Source organism: Anomalospiza imberbis, chromosome 5 (assembly GCF_031753505.1).
Source record: "Anomalospiza imberbis isolate Cuckoo-Finch-1a 21T00152 chromosome 5, ASM3175350v1, whole genome shotgun sequence".
Taxonomy (NCBI): Eukaryota; Metazoa; Chordata; class Aves; order Passeriformes; family Viduidae; genus Anomalospiza; species Anomalospiza imberbis.
The window spans coordinates 64,514,188-64,530,124 of NC_089685.1; the positions used below are offsets into that span (position 1 = coordinate 64,514,188).

Here is a 15,937-nt window from a genome sequence, read left to right on the forward strand (position 1 = left end):
CACAGGAAGCCACACAGACACTGGTGGCATTTGAATTGCCAGAAGGTCATAATTTTCCCACTGTCTCCTCCTTTTCTGCTATTTGTCATGTGTGGAAGATGGGGGTCCGAAGATGTTTCTATTTCAGAGTACATAAACTGTTCAGGAATTCCATAGGACTGACAAAAATATGGATAAGTTATATGATGTCTACTGGTGAGTTATTAAAGCTGCATTTGGTGAAACATAAGGGGGAATCACTTAGAAAAGCCAGGAAAGCTGTACCTTATGCTGCAATATGCTGTAACACATGCAGTACCAAGCGGGGTCTGTGATTCCTGTTGGGATAACATCCCTTGAAACAGAATATAGGCTACACAAGCAAATGCACACGTGCTCAGCACCCCGCCAAGTGTGCAGCCACTCCCTGTGCCCCTCATTCAGGCTGTTTTCTGTTGTCAGTGCAATAAGCTGTGTGTGAGAGCAAACGATGAGCAAGTGAGCAGACAAGGGGACACGAGCAGACACATGCTGAACCCACTCCCAACCGGCTCCTGACCAGCCCTGCAGTGCAGAGCAGCCCCTAACCACCATGTGTAGATCCAGGACAGGGAGTCCACGTCCTGTGCCACTTCCCTGCTGGCTGCTCTTGTTCTTCTCATAGACGCCTATCATACCACAGCTGTCAGGATCTGACACATTGCCTTCAGCACAGAGATCACATCTTCACGCGAGTTAAGAAAATCTGAGAGTTCTTGACTGTGGATTTGGGACTCATACTCCTTACTGGAAGATTTGGGTGCCTGACCAAACTCTGATTTCCTCATCCAGAGGCTGACTTTGTCATCCACTGAAGGTCATTGCTAAATCAAGGTGGTTTCTGTGTATTCTGAGAGGTTCCATTGTGTAATGCAGAACTGTACCACTTCTGGAAAATGAAGGCTTATACCACACATGTTCTAAATATTATAGTAGATGTGGTGTAGGAATGCTGTTAGTGCCTTGGAATCAAGTCCTCTAAAATAAGACAACGCTAATGCTTTATGAATGATTAAAAAATTTGGTTAGCATTCCAGGTTAATTTTCAGAACTTTTGAACATTTTTGTTATTAGAGTCCATATCGTGGTGGTGAAGTAAAAATTTTTAAACTATTTCATGTTAGCCAGCCTTCTTTGGATAGTGTTATTTATCTTGCTCTAATCAATATACTCAGTATCTTGCTCTGCTCGACCTTTCTCAGCAGAGAAAGTCCAAAGCTAAGTGTTTCTGAAGATGCCATCCACTTCTTAGTTTTGCTTCCAATAGTCAGAGATATCCACCACTTTTTCCCTCCTGCTTTGAAACAACAAGGATTTCATTCAATGAAGCATGGACCTTGCAGAATTCCAGCCTGAATAATCAGGAGCAATAAGCAATCAGCAGCTCTTAAAACAAGGGCTTAGACAAGGGCGTCTGGGAACACACCATCTAGACTTTGGACAATTTGTAAAATTTTTTGAATTGGTAAACTGTACTGTTGTTTTTAAGAAAAAAATTAAAGAGCCTGCCCAGCAGTCACTAGTGAATTACCATGATTCCCTCTTAACAATGCTGTAGTAATTCTCTCTCTATGGATGTGGGAAGAAGGAAGCCATGATCCTGAAGCCATGATCCTCAGTATTTTGAAAGCTTTCTATATAATCTGTATGACACCTACTTTGCTATCTGCTGAGTGATCAGGAAAGAACAAGCTGCTCCATGACTAAATTCAGACTTCATGGTTTATTTCTGAATCATGAGACCTCACTCCACTGCTGGAGCGGGTCCATCTAAAGGAATGCCACAGAAGTCAATGAAGGCACACTTTTGGCCTAATCCATTGTTTCTATGGCTGGAACACTTTTAAAAATGAATGTTACTATCCTGCAATGACTTGTGATTGCTTTTAGAATTTCCTCTTTAGAAATAAAATCATAAGGAAGAACAGTTGAAGATTTGCTGTGAAAATGAAAACAAAATAAATACAAAATAAGCCTGCAAGTTTGTCCTTTATACATATCCATTTTTCCTTATGAGTTCTCTACTGCTACAGGGTGTCTCGTACCAAAGGCATTTTTCATACTTAGGTAAGAATAAACAGAAAGAATCCAGCTCACTAGTTGCATATTCTGTGTCTGATTCTTTTCTTGTTCAGGAGTAATTCCATTAAAATCAATGGAGTTTTATATTGCAAACCCTGCTAATTGAAAGAAGAGTCAAGGCCTCTGAGTTCATGGGTTGTGGTCAGTTCCAGTGGAAGTCTTTATGCTACTTTGAAAGTTCTGATAACCAGCAGAGTAAAAGCAATATTTTCCATAGGAAATTTCATAGCCCAACATGCAAATAATATTTAATCAATTATAAAAATAACCTGAATTTCAATGTGGAATTAATCTAGTTATCAGTAGCATTTAATATAAGTTCTCTATTTTCTCCACAGAAAAAAGCATTCATAGCTTAAATTGTTTTCCTATGAGAAGAGATACTTATTTATACTTATTTATGGGATACTAACTACATACTATACAAGCAATTTACAGGTGCATACCAGATACGTCAAACAGACATGCACTTTCTGTGCTGCCTTACGTACCTGGATCTTCTTGACCTCCCATTGATTTCAATGAAATGTCCATTTAAAAAACAGCAGCGCACAAGTATGCAGGGGGCTCCAGCACTGAAGGGGTTAAAGGGCCTAAGGACAGAATACCCCATGAAAACAGATGCACTGCTACAGCCCATCTTAATCTCAAACCAGTGTTGTACTTAAATTGTAGGCTTTAACAAGAAACAGCAATGCATGTGGTATCTAAGGAACTCCGTTTATATTTCCTAAAGGTGTGTGGTATCTTATAGAAAAACTTTTCTACAGGCATTTTGGTGTTATTATCACATTAACTTTACAGTATAGTGTGGCTTTGGAGGTTGAGACAAAATACAACTACACCTACCTGAAAGGCATTCTTACATTCATTAGTTCAGCATATTTGCCCAGGACCTCCCAAGGGGCATGCAGTTTCACAAACATGATGTCACTGTTTGTTAGGGATGACTGCAAAAGAGAAACAAAACAGCCACCAGAGCTTAATTTTTCAAGTAAAAAACAAAGAAACCGTAGTCAGTGGTCAATGTGATGTGTCACCCTTCCCAATTCCTTTTTCTTCTTGAAATGTTGTATCGGTATTTTGTCAACTCATTTTTCTTCTGCTGTCCTGAAAGCCACGCTGTGACTCCCTTCTGGCCTGCATGTGTGCCTCCTTTACATGGAAAAGAGGACATGGAGGGCTGACAGATGCATCTTTGGGTTAACTGAGTGTACACAGCATGAAGAGAACTTTATGCAGGGTGTGCACATCAGCGTGGCTGCTACCTAACAGAAAGCTGTCAGGCAAAGACCAGAGGGTGTGCAGCAGAGAGAAGAAAAGGAGGAATTTCGCTCTGTTTGCGCTCAAGAGGAGACACAGTGCTCTACAAGAAAGCTACAGCACGTTTGGCTGAAGCTGATGTGAGAACACAAGGAGCCACGTGGTAATACTGGAAGATTAAATGTTCAAATTCTAATGAATATTAATTAAATTTTCATGAAGTTACATACAATACAATTTTAGACAATCAAGAGGATGGCATTCCAAGAAATAAGTAAAGATGCACTTAATATGAGAAAAGGAAAATATGATGACAGAAGACCAGGCAAGAAAATTGTAAGCTTTGGGGATGATTTCCTAGGTTTTTTTGATGTTGTCTTATATTCAACGTTTCTTACATAAATTCTTGGTTAACACAACTTACTAGGAGTTCTTAAACCTAGTATTGTTTATCTGGAAACTACTGTGGCTATATGGGTGGGAGGCAAACATTTATACTTTTTATGCTCTCCCTCCACTACCCTGATAGATGCTGAAATTATTGAATTTGCATGTCTATGTCCTTAGAGTGGTTAAAATTCTATTACTACTTTGTGACATGATAGGAATGAAAACTCCAACATTTAAGATACATGTATATAATTTTATTCGGCACATCAAAAAACTCCAAAAAACATTTAAACAAACAAAAAACCAAAACAAAAACAAAGGAAAAAAACCCCACCCAACCCAATCACTATAGAGTTAACATTTTATAAACAACTACAGTATTGGACTATAATGGACATAGATATTTGTACTCAAAATATTACGGGGGTGCAAATATGGATTGAACATATAAAGGAATGAGTGACTTCATGGTGCTAAAAACTGCAGGAAAAAAAATCTTTCTTCTTTGCTGATGAATTTTTGAAAAATATTTCAATACAAAATGACACAACAGCAACAAAATGCCCCCAAGAGACTTGCTTCTGAGACAATGAATTCACTTGCACTCTTTCCCTGACTTTTATGGATTTTAAATCAGGCTTTAATTATGTTTTTCTTTATAGGTACATTTCACAAATTAGCTTTTCTTTTCCCATGAGAATTTAGCAAGGCGATACCACAAAACCAAATTCTGCCACTTAAAAAATCTCCTGCAAACTGCTCTCTCAAAGGTGAGGTTAAGTCAGCAGTGGATTGGCAATTTTGTCCTAAATAGCTTGGATTAAAAAAACAGAACAAAACAGAACAAAATCCACTAATCCTCAAAAGAACTAGCTAAAAAGCCAAAATACAGAAAGAAACTACAGTACTGACACACCAAAAAAACCTGAGAATTGGGGAAATTTTTTAAAAACAGCTTCTAAACATAGTGATGGCTGTTAAACAGGAAGTTTATAGGTATCTTCCAGCATATTGTAGTTTGAGCCTTACTAAATATGGGAGCCAAACATGACTCGTGAAGATGCTGTTTCAGAAGTGAACACTATCTAAATTTGGTATCTTATGTGTTATATGTTTTCATCCAGAAACATGAAAGACTTCTGAATGGTTATCACAGTATAGATGTTTAAAGAATATTTTTCTACTCTGTATCTTGCAATGTTGGCACATCAAAATGTTTTCAAAATGATAATCAGCTTTGCCAGCAGAAGATATAACCAACAGAAAATCTAATCAAAATAAATGTGGCAGGTTCAGTCACATTCAGAAAAAAAAGAAATAATAATGCTAAATTATTAATATAAAAATACATTTCTCTTGGGTATGCTCAGGTTAAGCGTTCATAAAGGAAAGCATTAAGCAAGGCTGAGAAAAGCAAGGCTGGAAAAAACAAGACTGGAAAGAGACTAATCCAGATGGAGGACAAATTGAATGAGATGCCACACTCACCTAATCTAAGGAGTAAATAGCTAACCAAAATATCTGGAAAAACGATAGCATGAAGACCATCTTCATTACAAAAATACTTTAGTGAATGGAATCTCCTAAACTGTCTTGGTTAGATTAGTATTTAGACTCAGTATCCTTCATCTTATAAATGCTCCAAGTGAGAGTAGAGGAACATTCTTCTGTCATAATTGACTTTCAAGCGTTGGTTTGTTAAATGATTTGGAGAAGTAAACTCAATTTCACATTATGGGAACATGCAAACCAAAATCAATGTAACATTACTCCCCTTGGAAACTTAAATAAGACAGCTATTGACATGAAAAATCTGCTATAAAGTGATGTCCAGATGACGAAGAAAGAAAAGCAGAGGAATTAAGGGGGCAGATCAATGAGATAAAGCACTTAGCAAACACAGAAATGGAATAAATGTTTGGAATTGACCTGTAGCACCAGTGGATATAGTTATCCCAATGCAATAATTTTCAGGCCACCAATGTTCAAATAAATTGGTTGTTTGGAACTGATTTATTGAGAAGGAATATCCATTAAAAAACTGATTTTCTTCTGGTCACTAACAAACATTCTCAGCTGTCTTCAGAACTGTGTAAAGCCAGGGTGACAAGAGACTTTCCAGAATCAGACAGCCGTAGACTCATCTAGGGTGGAAGGGACCTCTAGTGTTCATCTGGACTGAGCCTCTGGCTAAAGCAGGGCGAACTTAGATCAGCCTGCTCAGAGAGGAGCTTGTCCCATTGAGTACTGAATATCTCTACAGGCAGAGATCTCACAGCCTTTGGGCAACCCACTGACTGAAACTGGTTGGAGAAAAGAATATTTTCTGTGGAAGAACTGCCCTCTTTTATAGAGAAATCCTGGCTTAAAACTACCACTTTCTAGATTTGTTTCCCTCTACAAACACCCTTATTTATTACAAGAACTGTATTTAATTGTTATTCTCATTGAGAGTGGTAGCAAGGTATATTTAGCTTAATTGGCCTGATCTTCAAAATAGGTTTGTATGGTAGAATTCAGATCACCAGAGTCTGGATTACAGATAGTCAATATACATTTTGGCTTCACTGACAAGCATCATTAGTACCGTATCATTGCTGCCAGTCCTAGAATACAGGCAATACTATAGGTCTACATATTATAGACTTGCCCTTCTGGCAAGGCTACCTTTCTATTTTACCATTAAGTTTATAAAGACATTGCTACTTCCCAGACAAATCCAATCAACATCCAACACATTTAAAATCAAAGCCACATTTTCTTCTCCAGTGTCACTATGTAAGGAGTGAAAGAGACTAAAGCACGAGCCATTTATGTAACTCCAAAAGCAGAAACATCTGCTGTGGTGAGTTACAGTCATCAGCTAGGTCAAGGAAAACTTGTAAAAGGTCAGGTTGTCATTCTTCTAAAGCAGGCACAGAGCGGTGCTAACTGCTGGTTAAGTCGTGGCTACTAAACTCCCATGTATTCCTGCAAGCATTCTAATGTCTTTTGATGACAGGATTTAAATACATATTTATTATTGACCTCACTCTGCTCATTCTGCACTTACCATTGCCAGTCTGAACAGAAGGAGAGTTATACTGATGTGGAATGTCTCTTGAAAAGCCCATATTTTGCTGTATTTGCAGGCTTCCTTCCAGGATCAAGGCTAAAGATTAGTATATTTTGTCAAATATCCTCTTGAACATTCTCCTCTTCCTTGCTAATTTTAGTTCATTGTCAGTAATATTGTCGAGTCATTTTGAAACAAAAGCTGTAGGTACTCACCTTGATATAAGCATTTCTTGGGTCTAAAAGTTAAGAAAGTTGAGAAAACCTATTCACAGCATATAGCCTTGCCGAAAGTTAAAATTACAGGGGCTCCAATTGAATGGTGCCATTGTTTATTTGCCTTGAAGCTACTAGACAGGTTTTCATTCATGTATGCAAAACAATAGGGTGAAAAAGAAAGTCAGGATTTACCATTAAGGTGTTTCCTCTATCATTTAAGAGAAAAATTCTCAAGGTTGAATCTCTCTTCACCTTTAAAAGCCTTCCCCATAAAAGTAAAATGAGATAAATAAGATTTTGAAACAGATTTAACAACCAGAATTAATGTCATCTACTTTAGGAAGATCCTACAAGGCAAGTTAAAAAGCCAGAACAGAAACAGTTCTTTACATTTTGGCAAATCTAGCTAATTTCTGGTAAGACCATAAAGCAGGGAAAAACAGAAAAGGAGACAAAATCAACATACTTCTTCCAGTAACAATTCTCTCTGTAACCTAGCTCTGTATGATGTCTGAGTGCAGAGTAGTAAATAGTCACTACTACATGTTCCACTGTTTTTGAGAATTACTTAACAGCACAGATTGATTTGCCATGTGGAGTGAATTAAGTGGAAAAACAAAACCCAGCAAATTTTAGTTGATTAAACTGTTCTTCCTCTGCAAAACCAAAGTAAATGTAAATTCACATGGGCAATTCCATGGAGCTAGAAAAACAGAAAGTATATTCTGCCAATACTTTTCCAGTGCATACATTACTACTGGGCAATTATTTAGATACTGTCAATATATGTCTGGTTTCAGGGAAAATATTGCATACTCACAAACATTAGCCTCTACATTCATGCTTCTGAGGAACCTAATGAATAACAGTGCCAATATTTTTCACATATGTACCTTCAACAAAAGCATGGGTTTAGTGAAAAAGGGGAATATATTGTTCACATTTTAATTTGGATATTAAGAAGCCTTTGAATTGCAAGAAACTGTAGTTTCTTGCAAGTCAAGTAAGGATGAAAATAAGGATGAAAAAGATAGCCCAATGTTAAAATAGGAAGCCGTTGATAAAAGCAATTTTGACTTGAGGACACTGACATGTGAAATGTAGAATAACTTGATCTAAGGAGACAGATTACAATTTAGAGTGATTTTTATGTGAACTCTCATGACAAAATGTGATGAGGAAGTAAAGCTTATTTTTTTTTTTTTTTACTTTGCAAAGTACTTGCAGAGGTTCTGCTCCAGTGGAGTTAGTAATGCAGGCAGGTGGCTGCTTCCTGCCAGCATTCAGGCAATGTGTCATCTAATCCAGCTCAGAGCAGGTGTCATTGTTACAGTGCTTAATTTTGGCAGCATATGACAGGATCTCAATTGTGGAACAGAACAAGGGGAAATGCTTGCAATGTCCTTCTATGTAGGCAAAAAATATGTGAGTGGGAGGACAGCTTCAAGAACAGGGTAGGTTACTTGAGTAGAAGTAAAATGCAAATACTATCTCACTGCTCAAATTTACTGTGCAATGATGAGCTCACAATCTGCAGCAGAGAAATACAAATTCCTTTAAGATAAGACGCGACATCAGAAGGAAGTCTTTAATTCCAACAAATGTCATCTAAATCTGCAAATGGGTCTTACAGTAAGGTAACTTAGATGTAGTAAATCAACCATGGAAACAATATCCTCTGACTTGGACTGCACTTCCAAGAGAAAAGAATTAGAACTATCTGCAGCATGACCATCTTAATGGAAAAGGTTGATATGACTGTGAGGTATGATAAAACATTTCTTGGTAATTCCATCAGCAAATACTGAATGAATACAGGTTAGACCCATCTGGGTAAGATCTCTGTGACAAAATAGCTAATAATATGGATTTTATCTGACAAATAGCCATTAATTCCTTTGGACTAGAAAATTACTATAAACATGTGAAATCATTATTTGCAGATTTAAAATGCAGATAGCTAAAATCTCTGGGCAGAATAGTGCACTTTTACTTATGAAAACAGTATTTGACATTGTCTCTTTACATGAAACATCACTTATGGGCTCAAATTATAGATTTAAAAAAGTTAGTACTTAATACAGTACTAGTTGACATCATCAAATCTTTTTGACTGTTTATGGGCCAAAAAAAGGCCTCTAAAGTACATAATTTTTTTTTTGACATCACAGGCCATTAAAAATGCATCACACATTTGAACTACATTTTATAAGGCAGTTTCCTTTGTGATTTTTCCCAAGTGTAAAATATAAAGCCAATATTTTTCCAATATGGATTTGTTTCTCATTAATAGTTTATTTGAAGTAGAAAATACTTACATTTAATGAATTGTCCATAAAGTATTCATGTTTGCTTTTAGAGGCTTATTGGAAAAACATTGCTTTGGTAAAGAAAAAGTTTATTTTTTGTCCAACAGTTAATTTCACAAACATGATAATTAATAAAACACACAAAAATGCAGGCAGGCTTATGATAGCTTTTTCATACACATAACCTAGAGAAAACTGAATAAGCTGCTTATTGCATCATAGAATAATATAGGCCATCTAGTCAAATCTCCTGCTCTAAGCAGGGACAACTAGAGTGGTTTGTGGAGTCTTGAATATCTCTGTGGCTAGAGACCTTGCAACCTCTCTGGGCACCAGGGTATCTCTGGACAGAAAGGTCACAGCTGAATTTCCATGTGGATTCAGAAGTGTTGGCAGCAGCCCTGGTTCTGAGCACCTGCCCATGCTCCAGCAGTGTGAAGTTCTTTGGTTGTTCAACTCCCTCTGCAGTCTTGTTTCTCAGCTCATACCATCAAGGAAGACAAGAAATACATACATGATTATCAATCTGGACTCCAAAGTCCTTTCAGCACCCACACTTTCCAGGATGCAGTGAACTGCCCTGCAGCTCTCTGTACACCTCTGTATTTGATGGTGCAACTCAAAATTCTTTCTAAAGAGAGACACTCATGAGCTCAACCAGAGCACAGCTGAGGAAGAGACTACTCTTAAGATCACTGTCAGTTCAGTTCAGGTCAGTTCAGTTCACATGACACAGGCCCCAAGTTCTTCAATCCAGCTACACATCCTCCACATGAGTAACTACAGGCAGAGGTGTTAGCCCATGCTGTACGGGAAGCAGTGGGGTAATGCACGCGCTTGTTAGCACAGCTTGTTATCTTGGGTGCTGTCCCATGCTGGTATGAGTAGGATAACTACGTGGACTGGCAACACCTGGGTGGGTTTCTGCACCATTCCTGGCTGTGCAGGACACACATGTACCTCTGCTCTGCAGGAAAGTCACAAGAGTGCACTCTCACTGCTCCTTCTCAGATGTAATACAGCTTCTCATTTTCCAGGGAAGAAATAGCACCAAAGAAAAACCAAGATCCAGTTAAATGAAGGGGAAAGATGCATCACAAGAATGTGAATTATTGCCAACTCTACCAGTTACAGTTACCCATAAACTCTGCTAGTCTGAGTGACTCAAATGCTTGCTCATTCAACTACTATCTCAGTTTTCTGTGCCTTACTTACCTTACTGTTATGATTATTAGAACTGGAAAGAGTTTGAGGAGCCATCTTCTAATAATTCATTTCACATTGTTCTAATCATTGCTACAAAACTTTCCTGCCTTCCTCATTTAAAGGCAGAGACATGAGCAAGACATTTTCCCTTTCTTCTTCCACTTTATACAAATTGTTATACAGTTGTTATATTTCTTTAATAAAATGGACAAAGTGAATTTCTGAGCAACTGCATTCTGTAGTCTTACTAAGGTACTCAAGAAATCTGATACACTAAAAAGATGCAAACAAAATTTTACAAGGAACGTTGTCTTCTAAATATGCCAAAGCGTATGGTAGAGCAGCCATCTCTTCAGATATACCACCATTAATACATGAAAGGAAAGTTCTTTCCAAAGCAAAAGGTGATGTTGAGAATAGTCTTGATTACCAATATTCAGTTCACAATTCATATTAAAAAAAATTAGATAGATTTACCTTTTTTTAAATCCCAAACCATGCTCAGACTGTATAAGACTTCCCACAAAATTTAAATACAAAACCCCAAGAGATAAAGGCAAATCCATCTTAATGTATTGTCTTCAGCAAACCACAATTTCTTGTTGATCATAAAAAGAAGTCTCATAGCCTAGTGCAGAGTGGAAATTTCTACTAATTGATGATGTACATGATTGTACATTTATGACCTGTCTGCTCAGCTAAGCTCAGAGTAATTTGACCTCTATGTAACTAGATCATTTGATGTTAAAAATCCACACATCAGAAACAGAAGAAAACCCCCACTTTCTTAAGCAAAGATAGAGTAATTAGAATCTAACTGGAGACAAGGTGAAATTGAAATACATAATGTCTCTAAACTAAGAAGGCAAAACTCTGGCTCCTTTGTGCATCCGTGAACAAATCCCTTCATTTGTTAGACATGCTTTAAATGAAACAAGGTCGAGGTATGACAAGGGCAAATTATGAATTTGCTCCAGAATGTTCTAACTTATTGTGATAAAGCAATGCCCATACATGGCACAATGAACTGTCAAGGCAGACTCCTAAACATGAGCTCTGCTGTTGATCAATTATTGCTGTTCCCAGTGTGCCTACTGACATAAGGTGCCAGATGAAAACACCTCCTGTATGACAGAGAAGAGCAGAGCAGCACCAGATGGAGCTCAGTACCTTAATGGTTCAGATAAATGTGATAGAGCACAGAGAGGATTTCCTCTCAGAGATCAGAGCCCTGACATGCAGATTTAATAAGAGGAGTTGCAGAGAACAAACCAGTCCTCTTTTTCTTGAAAGACAACATCATTATCACATGAGATAATGTTAGTTTTGATCTGATTGCATATGTTGCAAAGACATCCTGCAATTGTTTGCAGAAAAATTTTGGGGTTTGAGATGCCTATGATGCATGAAATGAAGGCCACAAGTAACACATACATTGGCAAAGAATCCCCCTTTCCAAATCCACTTGTACCATAGAAACTGCTAAACAGACCATACTGTTCTTCTCTAGGGATAAAAAAAATATTACTGTCTTTAAGAAGTCTCCAGCTTACAAAAGGCAGCTTGTTCAGCTTAGGAAAGTACAAATGTCTTTTTTATCTATTGAGAGATAAATATTTCTAAATTTTCTTTTTTAAGTATTTTGCCCATTTTTTATATGGGCTGTGCCACTCAGAGCTGCAGCAGAGAATTCACAGCCCATAAGTGAAACAGAAGTTACAAAAGAGGTTTTAGCTTTGTGGTACCATTCAGATCCTTTTATTCAGTGCAAAATTTTAGAGTAGAATTGAATTTCTCACCTATTGTACCTCTGGAATGTATATGCTTACAGCAATCTCTCTTGTTCTCTTCTACAGGAGAGTAGAGAAATGTAACATGGAAATAAAATTAATATCTCACTTCACTTAATAATCCCATTTTTTCAAGCTCTGTATGGATGTATTGTGATAGACATTTTCTTCTATTATAGAGATTTCCTGATAGGAAAATTATAATTCCAACAGATAGTTTTTGAAATAAGTCAATATGGCTCATACATCAATGGCTCTATAGATAAAAATCATTTTGTTGAAAGGAGTTTTCTTAAAAACATGGCATTTGGGGCCCAATGAATATTATAAAAGATATTTTAAAATTGGAGGGAAGTTCTATTAGTGTTACATCCCTAGACAACAGGGAAAATTTTGCAAATTGCAGAACATTATCTCACCAAACCACCTCTTAGAGTATTATAATTTCACATACACTGCAGGCTGTCATTCCTGTCAAATATTTAAAATATAACATCCAGCGTGTCAGAGAAATGTAGTGTAGGAATGTGCTTTGCATCATTTGATGCAACTTTGCAGAGTCACTATAATTACTTGTGCAGTACAAACACACATACACTGTCATGCGTAACCACTTTTCAATGATAGAGCAGAGTAGTGAATTAGTTAGGGAAGAAATGATACTAAAATTGTATAGCACATACCTCTCCTAGTTCTTGGTACTAGGGACTGAAAGCTTTGAACCGAATTGTTATCACCGCAGTAGCACAGCTGGTGAATTTCTTTTCTAAAATAATGTTATTGCCCTACTGTCCACAATTGCCATATTGCTCTTCAAAAAAGGAAAGTCTGAAAAATTACAAAAATTAACTAATTTCTTCAGCACAATATTTCAAAGCAACTCCCCCTCCCCCTTTCTGTGTCTTACACATATCCAGAAACACATCTGAAAAATACTTCCCTCACTGTTTGTTTCCTCCTCATATTTGTTTCCTCCCCCAGAATTCCATCTGCATATTGCATGCTCCTGATCAGCCAAAACCACATTTCTCTTACCAGGTTCCTCTCACCACCACAGAGGGCAGCTAGCCCTGCCCATCACTCTGGCTGCATGTGATGTATTATGGATCAGACCTCCCAATGTCAGATCTCTGCAACAGCAGCCTCTGAAGCACAACAAATTACAGAGCTCTATTTTTTTAAAACTTCAGTTTGAAAAAGTAACAGGAAGTCACCTTAACTTTCGAACTGGAGGAACCTCATATAAAATACACATATGCTAAATTTCCCTAACTACCAACGGAACAAGAATATGGGGATTCTTGCTTTGTCTAGATGGTATTTAAGCACAACATGGGAGAAAACTGAAAGCTTTAAAATACTTTTTTTTTCTGGCAGATTTTAAGTGAAGAGCTCATCTAACAGAGATGCCATCTCCCCTTTAAAACATGAAAGGTTAACAGGTAAATATCAAAATACTAATAAGGAAAGAGCTCTGGGTAACAATTGAGCAATCGTCACCACTGTACATCGTTGGTGGAAAGTGCAGTGGGGGCAACACTGACAAGAAAATAGAAAGTCTAATGTTGGAAATGTCACCAAGTGCCTAAAGTGATGCACTTATCTAACATATAAATATTTTTAATATATAATGAAGAGCAAAGGAAAATGGGGCAGGGGAAACCATGCTCTGTTCTTAGGTAAATGACTTTTCATGTTACACTCTAGTGTCTGACAAACACATTCTTGTAGCACAGAAGATAGAGATGTGGCTGAGAATTAAATGCAAAAAAGATGAACACACAAAATATCACTATTAGAATCAAGAAGAGAAGGCAGAAACAGAAGCCAGAATAGGGTAATGTGCATGAAGATTATTAAAAAAAATCAAATTAAGAGCACACAGGACTCAAATTCCCTAGTCCTTTATTTTGTATAGCTATTCAGCAGGGTGCAAAGTACAGGCTGAGTAAGAAATAGATGGATTAATTAAGAAAGAGCAGGACAATAAGAATGATAAAGAATTTTGGGAAACTCGACCTAGGGGAAAAAGATTGTTCAAAACACAGATGGAATTCAAAACACCAAAGAAAATGCTAAGCAGAGACCACAGTAACATTCTAAAAATAAGTAACAAATAGTTATGAATAAGAAGGGAATGAACTGCACTCAAATTTTCTTCTCAATCCGGCAAGAAATAACTGGATTAAATTGTAGAAAAGGAGGTTTAGGTCAGATCCTATGTAACACCAGACAAGAATTTCTAGGACTTGGCATGTGGGGCTGTAAGGAATATATGAGTGGCTGAGAGTGCTTAGCCTTGGATAAAAGGAGAAGCCCTATATTATGCTCTCATGTGGATATTACTGTAATAAACCCTGTCAAGAAAGCAGAAATGGTTCTATACTTAAACTCTTTGTCCACATCCACACACACATATTTTGCTTTCACCATACTAAAATCAATAAAGAGATACTTGATAAAAATCACAGAGGACTCAGGCAAAAGTGGTGTTAAAAGTATATGTTTCTTCAAGCACATCTGATATCCTTCAGAGTTCCAACAGTATCTGTGTGCTGCACTTACTGTGGAATATGTTATTATTTTACTTAAAATTGCTTTCTGAGATCTTCAGTCTTATAGGCTTCAAGATCAAAATTTAGCTGTTAAGGCCACCAGAAACATATCTTCCCTTTGTTAGAGGCATACACTTAAAACAACTCAAAATACAAGAGGTGAGGAGCTCAAGAGTAACACAATGAAAGAGACCGGTGCTTTTGGATATTGGTAATAGTTTGTTGACAGTGCTCCAGGACTTTGCTGTAGAGTTACATTGTTTGTCAGGTGTTTAGAGAGGTGCATACCGGCTGTTTAGAAAATACAAATTCTAGGTGTTCGAGAAAACCTGACATATTTTCAGGTGTTCCCATTTTAGTTGCAGGAACTGACTGTGATAATCTCGCAACACAGGATAAGGAATGTAAGTGCAAGTAATCCATTCATGTCCAAGTACATCCTGAGGAGACCTGAAGCAAATTGTGGCCCAGCACTATTTTCCAGGCTCTTAATCTAATTTTACTTTTCTGTAGTCACATGAAATAAAATTCTGGTCCAGAGACCCTGATTGCAAAGGCTTCTGTTAGATTGTACTTGCATCAAGAATCTAGTCATGAGTTTAGGAAATAAGGTTTCCTTTTATGTGACATATTGTCTAGTGAAAATATCCTTTCATGATCTGCAGGTAATCGATGAAATTAATTAAGAAGATAGCATATAAAAGCTTTGTTAGCAAGGCATGGTTAATCCTGTATGAACATTCCAGTGATCAGCTGTGATGCCATTTAAGACAGAAAAGTATTTTGTTGTGACACCAAACTGAATAAATGTTATGACAATAGAGCAAGGACAAGGTTTCCAAAAATTTGTCAGGAAACAGGTGAAAATTTTCACTTTGACTTAGTTTAAAAAACTGTTGATACAAAGTAGCGTGTTTTGGTATTTCACTGGATTATATCTGTTTTCTCTTTTGTAAAGATAGCATTTTTAACAACTAGTACAGCATTTTAATATAAAGTATTTAATACTGAATCTGTTTAAATGAAATATTTTCACATATTCAAAATGTTT

General features: G+C 37.1%; 1 protein-coding gene across 4 annotated transcripts in view; it reads right to left on the reverse strand.

Moving 5' to 3' along the window:
- ANO4 (anoctamin 4) overlaps positions 1-15,937 on the reverse strand; it is a 199,291-nt gene that overhangs the window by 67,884 nt on the left and 115,470 nt on the right. For 3 of the 4 annotated variants that reach the window (XM_068191609.1, XM_068191611.1, XM_068191612.1), the window contains exons 6-7: positions 2,950-3,050; positions 2,592-2,693 (exon numbers count right to left, since the gene is read on the reverse strand). In XM_068191609.1, coding sequence (XP_068047710.1) covers positions 2,592-2,693; positions 2,950-3,050 — 203 coding nt within the window. The remainder of the gene's footprint in view (positions 1-2,591; positions 2,694-2,949; positions 3,051-15,937) is intronic. The other variant, XM_068191610.1, reaches the window with a different exon arrangement.